Source organism: Benincasa hispida, chromosome 1, assembly GCF_027475165.1.
Source record: "Benincasa hispida cultivar pf3 chromosome 1, pf3_genome.v1.1, whole genome shotgun sequence".
Lineage (NCBI taxonomy): Eukaryota > Viridiplantae > Streptophyta > Magnoliopsida > Cucurbitales > Cucurbitaceae > Benincasa > Benincasa hispida.
The window spans coordinates 51,701,898-51,715,515 of NC_143478.1; the positions used below are offsets into that span (position 1 = coordinate 51,701,898).

At 33.4% G+C, this 13,618-nt stretch overlaps 2 protein-coding genes and 1 long non-coding RNA gene across 3 annotated transcripts; 1 reads left to right on the forward strand and 2 right to left on the reverse strand.

Annotated features, from left to right (window-relative positions):
- Window positions 1–63: 63 nt before the first annotated feature.
- Window positions 64–1,104, reverse strand: LOC120085175 (major pollen allergen Ole e 1-like). The gene is made up of 2 exons (XM_039041065.2): window positions 927–1,104; window positions 64–594 (listed from the first exon to the last, which is right to left on the reverse strand). Exons 1-2 carry the CDS (start codon window positions 1,102–1,104, stop codon window positions 257–259), a joined length of 516 nt encoding a protein of 171 aa, XP_038896993.1. The 3' UTR covers window positions 64–256.
- Window positions 74–2,452, forward strand: LOC150038528 (uncharacterized). The gene is made up of 3 exons (XR_016530882.1): window positions 74–209; window positions 382–477; window positions 956–2,452. It is a non-coding gene; the product is annotated as an uncharacterized LOC150038528 (long non-coding RNA).
- Window positions 2,453–6,523: 4,071 nt separating this feature from the next.
- LOC120091202 (membrane-anchored ubiquitin-fold protein 4-like) lies at window positions 6,524–10,596 on the reverse strand. The gene is made up of 4 exons (XM_039049122.2): window positions 10,257–10,596; window positions 9,752–9,993; window positions 8,796–8,966; window positions 6,524–6,993 (listed from the first exon to the last, which is right to left on the reverse strand). Exons 2-4 carry the CDS (start codon window positions 9,879–9,881, stop codon window positions 6,938–6,940), a joined length of 357 nt encoding a protein of 118 aa, XP_038905050.1. The 5' UTR covers window positions 9,882–9,993; window positions 10,257–10,596; the 3' UTR covers window positions 6,524–6,937.
- Between the last annotated feature and the right edge of the window lie 3,022 nt (window positions 10,597–13,618).

The following is a 13,618-nucleotide window of genomic DNA, read 5'->3' on the forward strand; positions in this document are numbered from 1 at the left end:
TGAATAATTTAACCAAAAAAAAAAAAAAAAAAACCTTGCAAATATTAATTGCAAAGAGAGAGAGAGAGCAAAAGCACATGGAGGTTCCTTCTTTCCAAATCTGTACAACAACATTACACACAAATTTGTTAATTCATAAAAACAAAATCACACATTCCAATCCATGGCTTCAAATTAGGGCAAACGCAAAACAAAGCTGAGATCGAAAGGTAATCTTCATTTTCTTCGTCTTCTTCGTCTTCTTCTTCTTCTTCTTCTAATTACCACATAAGATATCGTCTCTTGTTGATGGCCTGTAATTCAACGGGTTTAAGCTGTAAATGCAAATGTTTGACTGTCTTGATTTGATCGAAATCTCTCCCGATGTGCTTCTGTATCCAGGAACGTTGCAAGATGACGATGAACTTCCCATCAAACTCGCTTGGCAGAACGACACCATCGCCGAATCCTCTGCACATCGGATTCCGTCCACCGAAGGTATTTCCAGCTTGTAAATTCCGTATCTGTTTGTTGTTCTGTTTACTGAGAATGCTATCTGCTCCGCCGTACGCGGCGTTTCTGCTTTGAATTTGCAGTCGATTCGGACTTCTACACCTGTTTTTTTTTCCACCCCATTTATATACACACACAGTCCACCGACGACTATCAATTTTCTCAATCTCTCTTTGAATAAATCAATGTTCTTTTTGAAATTAGGTTACTAAAAATTATTCAAACCCAACCATTATATCAAAGCTTAGAAAAAGGAAAAATAAGTTCAAACTCAAACTCAAAAATGACAAACGTACAGCATAATTACAAAAATAGATACTAGTTTTGCCATTTGAATTCTTGTTCAGGTTCAACTTGTTGAAATTAGGACTTAAACTTTAGCTTCAGCTTACTCGAGTAACTATATAATGTGAAGAAATGAAATCGGGCTTTACCTGATAAGAAGTAACTGTGTTTGGAGAAGGTGTTGTTGGAGCAGGTGTCACAATAAACAAGACCCATGACAGTAATATGAGAATATGTTCTTGACGGGTGGGAATGAGCAGCCTGAATTTCCAACAGAAGGGAACTTGGAACCAAGGAAGCTAAGACAAAGAGTAGAATCAGATTCATGGCTAAATTTTGGAAGATAAGAGAGAAGCCGCTTTTTCTTCTTTGGAAGAAGTGCCTATCTTATGTTCAATGCATATCAGGATATGTAATGAAGGGTGGGAGGAGTAGTAATGTAAGTAACGAGCTTCACTGCGTCAGTAGTTGGGTGGGTAAGGATATAACTGAAAGCAAAGTAAAAAAGTGAAGGTCATTTAACATTTTCACAAGAAACAAAGACATGTGATAGTCTTTTGTCATTCTGCATGTGAACTTGATGTGTAGGAAAGAGAAGAAAGTAGATTCTTTTGGCAGAATTATTGCTGATACTGCTGCTTGATTCGAGGGTCTAACCCAAGCTATAAACACTATTGATAGAGCTACCTATTTTAAAATAAGAGCCAACCAACACACACGGACTGAATTTCGTTGCGATTGTTTTGAGAAGATTTACACCCATATCTCCTGTATTCTTTCTAGGTGTCAATTCTAAGTCTCTCTTGTAAAAAGAAAAAGGCCGCTCTACATCTCAATCGTTTGAAGGAGATTGGTTGTAGTCTTAGCCAACCTCTATTAAAATAAAAGCCATCCTTAGATACTCATAACCAGACAATGAGTCTGAGGATGAAGATAGATACTCATAACCAGACAATGAGTCTGAGGATGAAGAAATCACGCCATTGAGATCGAATGAAATGGTATTTTGTCTGAACAACTAAACTTGGTGCCAAGTTGTTATTATTTGACAATTGCAGCAATCCCCAAAACCCAAAAGCCCAAAAACATGGCTGATGGGGGAGAAAATATTGGGTGGTGGAGATTGAAAGCTGATTGAAGCATAGAATCTGAGCCACTAGAAAAAGACTATGCAGCTCGTGATGTGGTGTGGGTTTAAGGGATGGCAATCCAGATTTTGGACCCAGTACCTTCTGCAGAAAAGTGATCTTAAAGGGTAAATTGGAGCAATCTGGCGGTTGAGAATGCTTGTTGGTCGAGCCTGCTTGAACAACAAAACAGGGCCCTATAATGCTTATGCAAATTGCCCCCAGCAGCACGCGAAGCTTTTCAAGTGTTGGAGCCTTTGAAAATTGAAAAATGACAGCAGGCTATTTGGTAGCATATGTGGTGATGGCTTATCTTCAATGCTGCCCTGCTGCTTGATTCACCCCGGTGACTCGCCTTTTACGGTAAAAATGCTACAAAATATTCCAAGGCTTGTTGGAATTTTTTTTTTGTTGTACTTGATTAATTGCTTTTTGTTGTTCAATGTTTTTGAAAATGAATAATGAATATAGAGTTTGCCTTGGTGAGATATATATGTATAGTACACATTGTGATGGGAAAAAATTAAACCTCTTAAAATTTTGAATCAGTGCATCTCACATAATTAAGGTTATTTATTTATTTTTATTTTTTATTTTTTAACCAAAATGTAAGAAGTTTGAATACTCACCTCTACGCATTGTTGTTTTTTTTAAAAAAATATACTCGCTGCACAACTATTTATCATTGCCAAATCCTCATAGTCCAGTGTTAGGAAATGAAAATTCAACCCACTTCTATTGTAGTTGAGACGTGAGAATTTAACATTTTCATGGAATAATCATTGAACTATTAGGTTTGGTTTGCAGTAATATAAGATGTCCAAGCATTTGAAGCATGCGTTTTCGAGATTTTTATTTGAGGGCATCATCTTTTTACTTATTTTACCCTTTTTTCCCTTATAGGCATGTTTCACATGATTACATGCTCAAGTCAACTCATTGTTATCATGCTTTCATCCTATGTATTCCATTGTACAAGTTAGTTTATTTTCTACATACTATTCATCGCCATTTTCATATACAAGAGCACATTTTCTTATGCAAGAGCAATATTTACAAAATATTACAATATATATAAGGGGTAAGATTAGTAGTCAATCCTTTCTAGTCGGATTTGTATGCTATCAAAGTCGTCGTTGTTCCTTGCTTTCTAGCTTATTACAATTATTCTCTCAAAATGATTTTAAATATTTGCAAAAACCTTTTCTCTAATCCAGTTTTCTAAAAGCATTTTCTATAAAACGGGGTGGATGTTGCAAGGTGTGTCTGTTGTGCCACCGGCTATTTGAATTTAAATTGGCTGACTTACTTGAGGGCAAGAGCAAATGTGCATGTGATTAGAAATTTATAGAACATACATGTTTTGTAATGAAATTTAGATTTGATCATAATTTGATCTGACCTCTTAAATATAAGAAAAGAATTAGTGACTACCACTATTGTGAAAAATTAATGAATACGAAAAATATGTAATATGAGGTAAAAGATCTTCATAACATAATATTTTATTATACGATATAAATTTTGAATGAATATACTTTTCGTTGAATTTATATGGTAAATATTTGACATGATAATTAATTGTAATGAAAGAGAAAGATGAAAATGAACATATGAATGGTAGATATTTTGTTGAAGCTGTGGCAAATTGAATTCTCATATGAAAAATATCTTGCTCATTACGATAAACTAATTGTAATGACGAACATTTATATCATGAATCCATTTCATTTCTTTTGTATTAACAAGTTGTAGAATTTTTTCGACTAATCTCTTAGACAGCTTTTACGGGCCTAATGTGTGCAAGGGATACAACATGCAAAATAGTACGATTCCATAAAGATGTTGAAAGCTTAGCTCTCATAAGCAATGGTCTAGTAATTAATTGTAAATGTTTTATAAATGATTTTGCTAAACCATTTTGTGTATAAAAATGAGCTACAGGATGTTCAATAATGATCCTAATTAACATATAAAAGTTATTAAAAACTTGGGATGTACAAATATATCACCATAAATTCATTCTAAAAATGCAGGTGAAATCCTCACTTACGCATCACATAATAACTCATGAGATTGGAGAATCTTCTATTTCTTTAATGGTTGTCCATGTGAATTCTCAATAATTCTTCTCATCATTATAGATCCTGGACGACTCAATCAATCATGTCAAAATGTAAATATGTCTGGATTCTTGAACTTCAGGTTCATTGTTATATAAGTTTCAATTGCTGTATATAAATATCATATAATTCAGATGATAAAGCAGACAACTTTTCCAGTATACGTTTTTTCATGTGAGAGAGTAGATATAATACGAAGATACTCTATCTTACTCTTTCTATCAATCTCAATATGATAACCATTACAATGTATATTTTTAAAACTTAGTAGATTTCTCTTTGATTGACTAGAGAACAATGCATTGTTAATTGTAAATTTTGTTCCTTTAGGCAAAATAATATTTTCTTTTCCAAATCCTTCAACTAAACTTATAAAACTTGATATTGTATTAACTTTTGCTTCCAGCATTGTCAATTTGGAAAAATATTTTCTGCTTGCAAGTATTGTATGCGTAGTTGCACACATAGATATGCATTTCTCATTTTTTAGTCACTTAATATTTGAAAATTGTCCATGATTCTTCATTAAACAAAATAATTACAATAAGAGAAATAAAACTTCGAGTACAAAAGTTCAACCTTAAAAAAACATGAAAGATAGATTAAAAAAAAACATTAATTCTAAATATTCTCAAAATCAAAAGAAGTACTTGCTATGCTATCAACAATACTGATTTTCTCTTCAAGAGATTCAAAGAAGTTCATCACATCCAAATTTTTCATATTGGATGGAACAAATATATATCCTTATTCTGATATGAAAATTTTGCTTCCACATTTTTCCCTTTCCCCTTCAAAGAAGCTTGATAAAGATCAACTAAATATTTTGATGTACGACATATACGTGCCTAATGTCCAATCATATCACATTGGAAGCATTTCTGTTCAATATTTCTTGAACTCTTATTTTGTGGAGTTTTTCCTTTATAATTATCATTTCAAAGTGGTTCTTTTGAAATTTGGATGATTATAATGACCATCACGAAAAGAATGATTATTTATTCCTCTACCACAGTCACGAATGTCAACCACGACTATGATCTCGACCACAATTATTAAAATTCACAATATTCACCATTTTGTTCAGTCACGAGAAAACATGAAATTAGTCCAGAATATTGTTTGAAATCTTTCTCTCGATATGCTGTTATAGGAGCATATTCGAGACATGAAATATAGAAAATGTCTTCTCTAATATATCAACATCAATAATTTTCTCTTCGCATAAGAAAAATTTTGAATTGATTTTAAATAATGCGAAGTTGTAATCACTTACTCTGATAGGAAGGGTAACTGTTTTCTGATGATTATATCTTTCTTTCATTTTTTTTTTGCGAAGGTATTGTAGTTAAAGTATGTGGTGGGAGAATCGAACCTTTGACCTCGAGATCGATAGTACAATTACTATGCTAATTGAGTTAAGCTCATATTGGCAAAAATGGATTTAAGGTTTAGAAGAAAATTCAAACGTTATAATTTAGTAAAAGTAAATGTAATAAATGAGACTTGAATCTAAAATGACATTTGTATAATATATAGTTGAAATGTTATGATTTCTTATAATTTATATTAATCCCTCGTGGAGATGTGAGGATCTTCCACAATATGCGGGGATCTTTTACGGCTAGATTTTCCATCTTCAATCCCTCGTGGAGATGATGACGAAGGAAAATTATGGTTTTTGCCTATTCTTGACTAGAAGTCGTATTCTCTGTTCATTGCATCCAGATGTATTTCGACATCAAGCACTCATGAAAAATAATTATTACCATTAATATCCAGGGTGGCGAATTCTTGCTTTGTAAGATTTGTCATGGTAACACTCTCACAAAACATTGTATTTATGTTAAAAATTTAATATATATCAAACATGCAAAATAATATTCAATTTATTAATTATAATAAAGAGGAAAACCAACCTACCTTTAGAACTATTATAAAATCGAGGAACAAAACGAGAAAATGAATGCCAAGATATTATAATATTAAAATAAACAAAATAAAGTAATACAACTAAAATTATAAAAATATGAAAATAGAAACAACAAAAATAAGAAAATATAGGAAATTATAGTCGTGGAATTTTTCTTTAATTTTCTCACCAATATACATTTTTTAAATACACCAAAAATCGTTATTTATAGGATTACATGAACATTAAAAGGGTATAGTCACATAAACAACACAAGGTAATAGGAATATGACCGCTGGCATGGACACCAAGTATAGACGTCGAAGAACAAATATAATTATATCATAATAAAATTTTCCAAGCAAACGGCAGAAATAAAATGAAAATAGCAAACGCACTCCAACGCCCAAGAGTAAAGACTAAAATCTAATAGGATTACTAAGAATCAATGTTGTAAGGCATGAAATATTGAAAACAAAATGAAAATAAAATTGTAAGACGTAAAAATAGTGAAAAAGAGAATTGGACTAAAAACAACTATGAGAAGAAAATGAATTTGATATCACAAATCGAACCCAAAACGCTCAATTCAAACATGAATTTTGAATTATCCATTCCAGCAAAACAAACAGGGCATAATTGTAGAAATTGTGGGCGGTCCAGTTTGGTTTAGTTTTTACACAGGCTGAATTTAGATGTATGACATACAAATCTCAGGATCAAAGTTGACCCCTCATTTCTTTCTGTAAAAATAATTTTGAAACAATTGAAACCACCTACATTACATACTTCAGTCATTCTATATAGATTCACACGATATATATATATTCGTGTCACGCAGGATCAACCTGTAATGAACCATGTAATTAATCAGACACTCGAACTTTGTTATACAGTGATATTATTTTCTCTTGCATGCTACATATTTCTGTAACCCCAAATAGGCTGGCTGGCACTAGCCCCTGGCAAACATCTTCCTTACAATTCATCCGACCTTCCTACAATATGGAACACGAACATACAGTTTTTCTTGGGGTCTCATCGACCTTCTTTTCTGTAGAGGATAACAAATTACATTTCAAGTAGTTAGCATATGGAACAAAAATTGAACCTATCTACATGATCTTACTTTAAACTACAAACTTAATTGATTCATGAGAGAGGCAAACAAGGAGTTCAGTTTAGACATTACTTATTTACTTAGAGAACGAAACAACCATGCATCTGCAACGCATCTAATGCAACCTACCATGAATATTAAAAGATGAAACTCCACAAAATCTCTACAAATGTCTTATTTTAAGATAATTTACACTGTGGCCCTGATTTATTTGGTCGCTATATTTTTAAACTTTCTTCATATGATATGTTTTGTTTGGCCTCGGTTTGCTGTCATAGCTCCAAATAGTCCTGAACACTAAGCTGACTAGATAAAATGAATTGTATGCATTTTAAAAAAGAATTATGCTTCTTCATTCTTCCGCTACTCCCGGCCTTCCATCTGATCACGCCACAGGCACAGAAGTTGCATCCTTCTAAGCAAGGATAGCACCCTCAAAGCTCAAACAAAATTTTGATAATTCAAGATGAAGAGATAAAACAGGACAAAAGGAGAAAGGGAGACACATGAGAGAGAAATCAGGAGGGGTCTGAACGGAGATCTAAAACAGAAATTGGGGAGAGAGAGAGAAAAAGAAATGAGGAAGATTATTCATTATATTTTTTAATTTCTGCCTCGTACATCTAAGGGTATAAAATTGCCATCCTCCACAATTAATCTCTCGAAGGGAAGAGAGGTTACATCAGCATACTAAAATTTATTTGGGCAAATTACAAAAACCACCCATGAGGTATGATAGTATGGTAGTAGTAGAAATAACACCCTCAAACTTCCAATGGTAAAAACTGGACCCTCAAACTTCCAATGGTAAAAACTGGACCCTCAAACTTCTACAAGTGTTAAAAATGGACCCTCAAACTTAATATAATTGTAGAAATTGGACTCCAAAATGATAAACATTAAACCTTCTAACTTATACAATTATTACAATTTCTATATTTATGCCAAATTGAGGTCCACTTTTAACACTTAAAATTTGAGTGTTCGATTTCTACGATTGAAAGTTTGAGGGTATAATTGCAACTTTTAAGAGTGATTTTTGCAATTTGCCAATTTTATTTTTCATGTCATGTCAACACAATTAAAATTATAAATTAATTTAAAACCATAAAAAACTAATCACAGCATGTCAGCAATTAAAGTTTACATTACAAGAATTAAAAACTAAAGATCAAATAAACACAACATGGAGAACACATTAGAGCTCAATTTTGTTAACATTCAAAAGGTAAAAATAGTCACTATCCTGATTTAAAGAGGATGTCAAACCACTGAGTAAACCAATTACTAAAGGAAATAACAATCTAACAAACAACCCGACGACAAAAACCAACTAAAAACTAAAAATTCACATACTAAAAAAAAATTACAAAATCACCCGAATCGTGTTATACATCAACATTAGAATCATTGTATGTGTGTGCATACACTATACACTGTCCATTTACAAGTTTTAAGCTTAAGTGGTAATCTCACCCATGAATATCACCTTATCATCACAACACTGGAAACCAGGACAATGCTGATGCCAGTTATGAATAAATAAATTCAGGCGCATCCCGTTACCACCAAAATCTTAAATATTTTTCCCCATTGCTAATGACCAAAATCCAAAAACATGGAGGATACAAATACTAGATGATTGACATGAAGATAATATATGATGTTGCCTAGTTCTCAATAGAATAGCTGCTATTAAAAGTAATGACACATCTAAAACTTAAAGGAGAGGCTACCTGTCTTTGCTTTGGCTATAGTTGGCTGCACCACGACATGCATAGTAATAACTCCTTTAGGGAGGTCCCCGAAAGGCACTCGACATTGACCAACAGTCTTGTTGTTTTCTAAAATCTTGCCAGCATTGATCAGTTTTACGTCATTTGCTGCTTTGGGTATAACTTTCTTATCTAAAATATATAAAAAAATTTGCAGTAGTTAGTTTATATCCTGTTGGACAGGCAAATGAAGTGAGATAGAGAGATGAAAAATAATTGAATGTAATAGCACTTTGACTCAATCGAGACCATATAAAAGGAAAACATGAAGATAAAGCTGGACTGTATTCACTCTTTTTTTTAAAAAGGAAAAGCCATCTCTAAAATTTGTGTAAATAGATGAGTTCACTTACCATCAATGTATTTTCAGTTTTCAAACTTTCAAAACTTCCTTCACAGTATGTAAATAGATGAGTTCACTCTTATGTAACCAATAACCTAAGCACAAATACGGATGCAAGACACATACAACACGACACATACACGCAACAGACACGGCAACACGTCATTTTTTAAAAATAAAAATCTAGGACACGACAAGGACACATTTATTAAAACATACATTTTTTAAAATATATCTCAATAAATGAGTTGATGCATTTATATGTTTAAAAAATTAGCTCAATGTATTTCAGTAATTTCATCTTAAAAAACATGCTTGCCTACCAGCACATTTGTCTAAGTGGTCTTCCTCTTTCTTCTTTTCACATATAATTGTGTTCCATAACTTCTAAGTTGAGCTACAGGCCACCGAAGTCAAAGAAGTCAATTTTTGAAATGGCAAGGTTGAAATAAACATAAGAACTGCTGAGTATGTGCCTATGATTCCACGGTTGCATTGCATACAACAGTTGTTCAACAAATTGAAAAACCACAACAGCAAAAAGAAAACTAATAACATGATCCAACTCTCTGACCTTTAGGCCATTCTGCAACAATTCTCTCCTTAACCATCGCAATAGTTGAAGTTGGGGAATAACGAAATGGACCAATATCCGATCCATCATAAAGTCGGAACTTAAGCTCGATCAAATCCTCGTCCGGCATTTGAGCTCTACCAGTAAAACAACACCTTCATCGCCAGCAGCAACTTCCCCCGAAAAATCCTCCCACACGAAATCCCCCAACCTACCTACCACAAGCGAGCGCTATCGCATACCTACACCAATTTAAAAACAGCGAAAACTCAAACCGGCCATCCCGAAGAAAGAGGAAACAAAGATGGCATCTGAAAACAAGCTGAGACAGTAATTGACTCAACCATAACACTGAATAAAACTAAATAAACCACAAGAACCAAGTCTCAAACAGATTGATCAGGATTAACAGAAATAAACAGTAATGGATTGAATCCATTTCAAATTGATAAACAACATGCATCAGAAAGGAAAAGAAAAAAAGAAAAGTAAATGAAGGGAATACCTGAGTAAAGAAGATGCGGAGAGAGAAATAGAGAGAGAGATGGAAGGAATCAGAAGCTTTATCTTTTGAATGGAGAAATGTTAAAGAGAGAAGTTAAAGAATCGCGGGAAGAGATCTTGAAATGAGAAAGAACCCTAGATTTTGCTCCGATCATATACGATTGTTCTTCTGATTTGGTTTTTTCTCTGCTTTTAATTATTAAAAAAAAAAAAAAAAAAAAAAGATTCAGATACGTGCGAGTTTTGATTTCATTGGCTCCCAACTTCCATTATCTCTTCGTTTTTTTTTTTCAATTTCGATTTTGGTTACAATAATAACAAATAAATAAATAAATAACAACTATGAAAATGTTGTGAACTTAAGAGTACAACCGAAACATTAATACTAATAAAATATAATATTAAAATAAATATAATATAATAATAAAATAAATAAATAATAAATTAACCTAATCATAATATATAAATAACAAAAGTAAATAAAATAAAAAGAATGATTTTATTCACTTTCTTCCATCATTTTGGATTTTGCATGTGTGCATTCCAGAACCCACTAAATATCACTATTTAATGGGTAATGTTGAGACACATGGAACATTGGGTTTTATACCCTAAAACTCGTACATAGTAAGTATTATTAATTGACTGGCATCAATAAAGAGTTATATATGTTAATTCAATAAATATTATTGATTGTTATATGTTTCAGCATGTCTTCTACAATCATATCCTTGCTTAAAAACAAAAAATTAATCGGTAAAAACTATGCGACGTGGAAATCTAACTTGGATACAATTTTTGTTATTAATGATCTATGGTTCGTCTTGACAGAGGAATGTCCTCCAGTCCCCGCTCACAATTCATCCCAAACGTTGAAGGATGCTTATAATCGTTGGACGAAGGCTAATGACAAGGCCGAATCTACATCTTGACAAGTCTGTCTGACGTTCTTACCAAGAAACATGAGGCCATGATGTCTGCACATCAGATCATGGAGTCCCTCCAGGAGATGTTTGGACAACCCTCCATTTAGATATGACACGAGACCCTCAAGTACATTTACAGTGCGCGCATGAAGGAAAGCTAGTCAGTGAGAGAACATGTGTCTTGACCTGATGGTCCAATTCAATGTTGCCAAAATGAACGGAGCAGTCATTGACGAGCAGAGTCGGGTGTCCTTTATTTTATAATCTCTTCCAAAGAATTTTCTTCAATTCTGCAGCAATGCAGTTATGAACAAAATACAATACACCATGACTATCCTTTTTAATGAGTTACAAACTTATAACGAATCCCTTATGAAAGGTAAGGAACCAGTAGAAGGAAAGACAAATGTTGCCAATTCCAAAAAGTTCCATAAGTTCATCCTCAGGAACTAAGTCTATTTTTTCATCCTCTGGTTCTAAGAAGAACCAGAAAAAGAAAGGAAGGAAGGGGAAGGCTCCCACTGCTAGGAAGGGCAAGGGCAAGGCTAAGACTGACAAGGGCAAATGCTTCCACTGTAATGTGGATGGTCACTGGAAACGCAATTGCCCCAAGTATTTTGCTGAAAGCAAGAAAGAGATTGAAGGTAAATATGATTTACTAGTTCTGGAAACCTGTTTAGTGGAAAATGATCATGATGCCTGGATACTTAATTTAGGAGCCACTAATCATGTTTGTTCTTCTTTACAGGGAATTAGTTCCTTCCAGCAGCTTGAAGAGGGTGAAATGATGCTCAAGGTTGGAATAGGAGACACCATTTTAGCTCGTACAGTGGGAGCTGCTAAGTTTTTTTTTTTTTTTTTTTTTTTAAGTAGATTTTTGTTTTTAGAAAACTTATATATTGTTCCCAAAATGGTGAGGAATCTTGTTTCTATTTCCTATTTAATTGTCAATCATACTCTGTTTCCTTTTCTTCTATGAAGTGTCCATTATGAAAAATGGTCTGATTATCTATTCAGCTAAATTAGAAGACAACTTATATGTGTTAAGACCAATTGAATCAAAAGCACTTTTAAATCATGAGATGTTTAAACTGCGAATACTCAAACAAAAATGACAAGAATTTCTCCAAGTAACAATGATACCTATTTTTGGCATTTAAGATTAGGTCACATAAATCTCGATAGGATCGGGAGATTGATAAAGAATGGACTTCTAAGCAAGTTAGAAGATGATTCATTACCTCCATGTGAATCCTGTCTTGAAGGAAAAATGACAAAAAGTCCTTTTAGTGGAAAAGGTTATAGAGCCAAAAAGCCCTTAGAGCTCATACAGTCGGATCTTTGTAGTCTAATGAATGTAAATGCTAGAGAAGGGTACAAATACTTCATTTCTTTCGTAGATGATTATTCAAGGTATGGTTACTTATACCTAATGGAACATAGGTCTAAATGATTATTCAAGGTATGGTTACTTATACCTAATGGAACATAAGTCTGAAGCATTTGAAAGTTCAAAGAGTATAAGGCTGAAGTTGAAAATCTATTAGGTAAAACAATTAAAACACTTCGATCTGATCGGAAGAGAGAATACATGGATTTAGAATTCTAGGACTATATAATAGAACATGGAATTCAATCTCAACTTTCAACATCTGGTACACCTCAGCAAAATGATGTATCGAAGGGGAGAAATAGAACCTTATTAGATATAATTCGTTCTATGATGAGTTATGCTCAATTGCCTAACTCGTTTTGGGGGTATGCAATAGAGATTGTAGTTCATATATTGAACAATGCTCCCCCGAAGAATGTTTCTCAAATACTTTCGAGTTATGGAGGGGGCGTAAATTGAGTCTACGTTACTTCAGAATTTGGGTTGTCCTGCACATGTGTTAGTGATAAATTCTAAGAAGTTGGAATCTCGTTCAAAATTATGCCAATTTGTTGGTTACCTTAAGGAAACAAGAGATGGTTTGTTCTATGATCCTCAAGAAAACAAGGTGTTTATATCGACAAACGCTATATTTTTAAAGGAATACCACATGAGAGATCATAAACCACTTAGCAAAATAGTATTAAGTGAAGTTATTTATGAATCAACACGGGTTGTTGATGCAACTGGTCCTTCATCAAGAGTTAATGAAGAAGTCAACACTTTAGGTCAGTCTAGTCTTTCTCAATCATTGAGAGTGCCTCGACGCAGTAGGAGGGTTGTGATACAACCTGACTGTTACTTGAGTTTAACTGAAACTCAGGTTGTCATACTAGATGATGGTGTTGAGTATCCATTGAAATAAATAGACAATGAATGACGTAGACAAGAACAAATGGGTCAAAGCCATGGACCTTGAAATAGAGTCTATATACTCCAATTCAGTATGGGAGCTTATAGATCCACCTGAAGAGATCAAACCCATAGGGTTCAAATGGATCTATA

Bases quoted from the DNA above. Each gene is read 5' to 3' on its own strand.
- LOC120085175 (XM_039041065.2), bottom strand. From the start codon at position 1,104: ATGAATCTGATTCTACTCTTTGTCTTAGCTTCCTTGGTTCCAAGTTCC. The intron at 595-926 runs GTAAAGCCCGAT...AAAAAAAAACAG, and splicing joins ACACAGTTACTTCTTATCAG to GTGTAGAAGTCCGAATCGAC.
- LOC120091202 (XM_039049122.2), bottom strand. From the start codon at position 9,881: ATGCCGGACGAGGATTTGATCGAGCTTAAGTTCCGACTTTATGATGGA. The intron at 8,967-9,751 runs GTCAGAGAGTTG...TATATATTTTAG, and splicing joins TGTTGCAGAATGGCCTAAAG to ATAAGAAAGTTATACCCAAA. The intron at 6,994-8,795 runs GTAGCCTCTCCT...TATCCTCTACAG, and splicing joins TATAGCCAAAGCAAAGACAG to AAAAGAAGGTCGATGAGACC.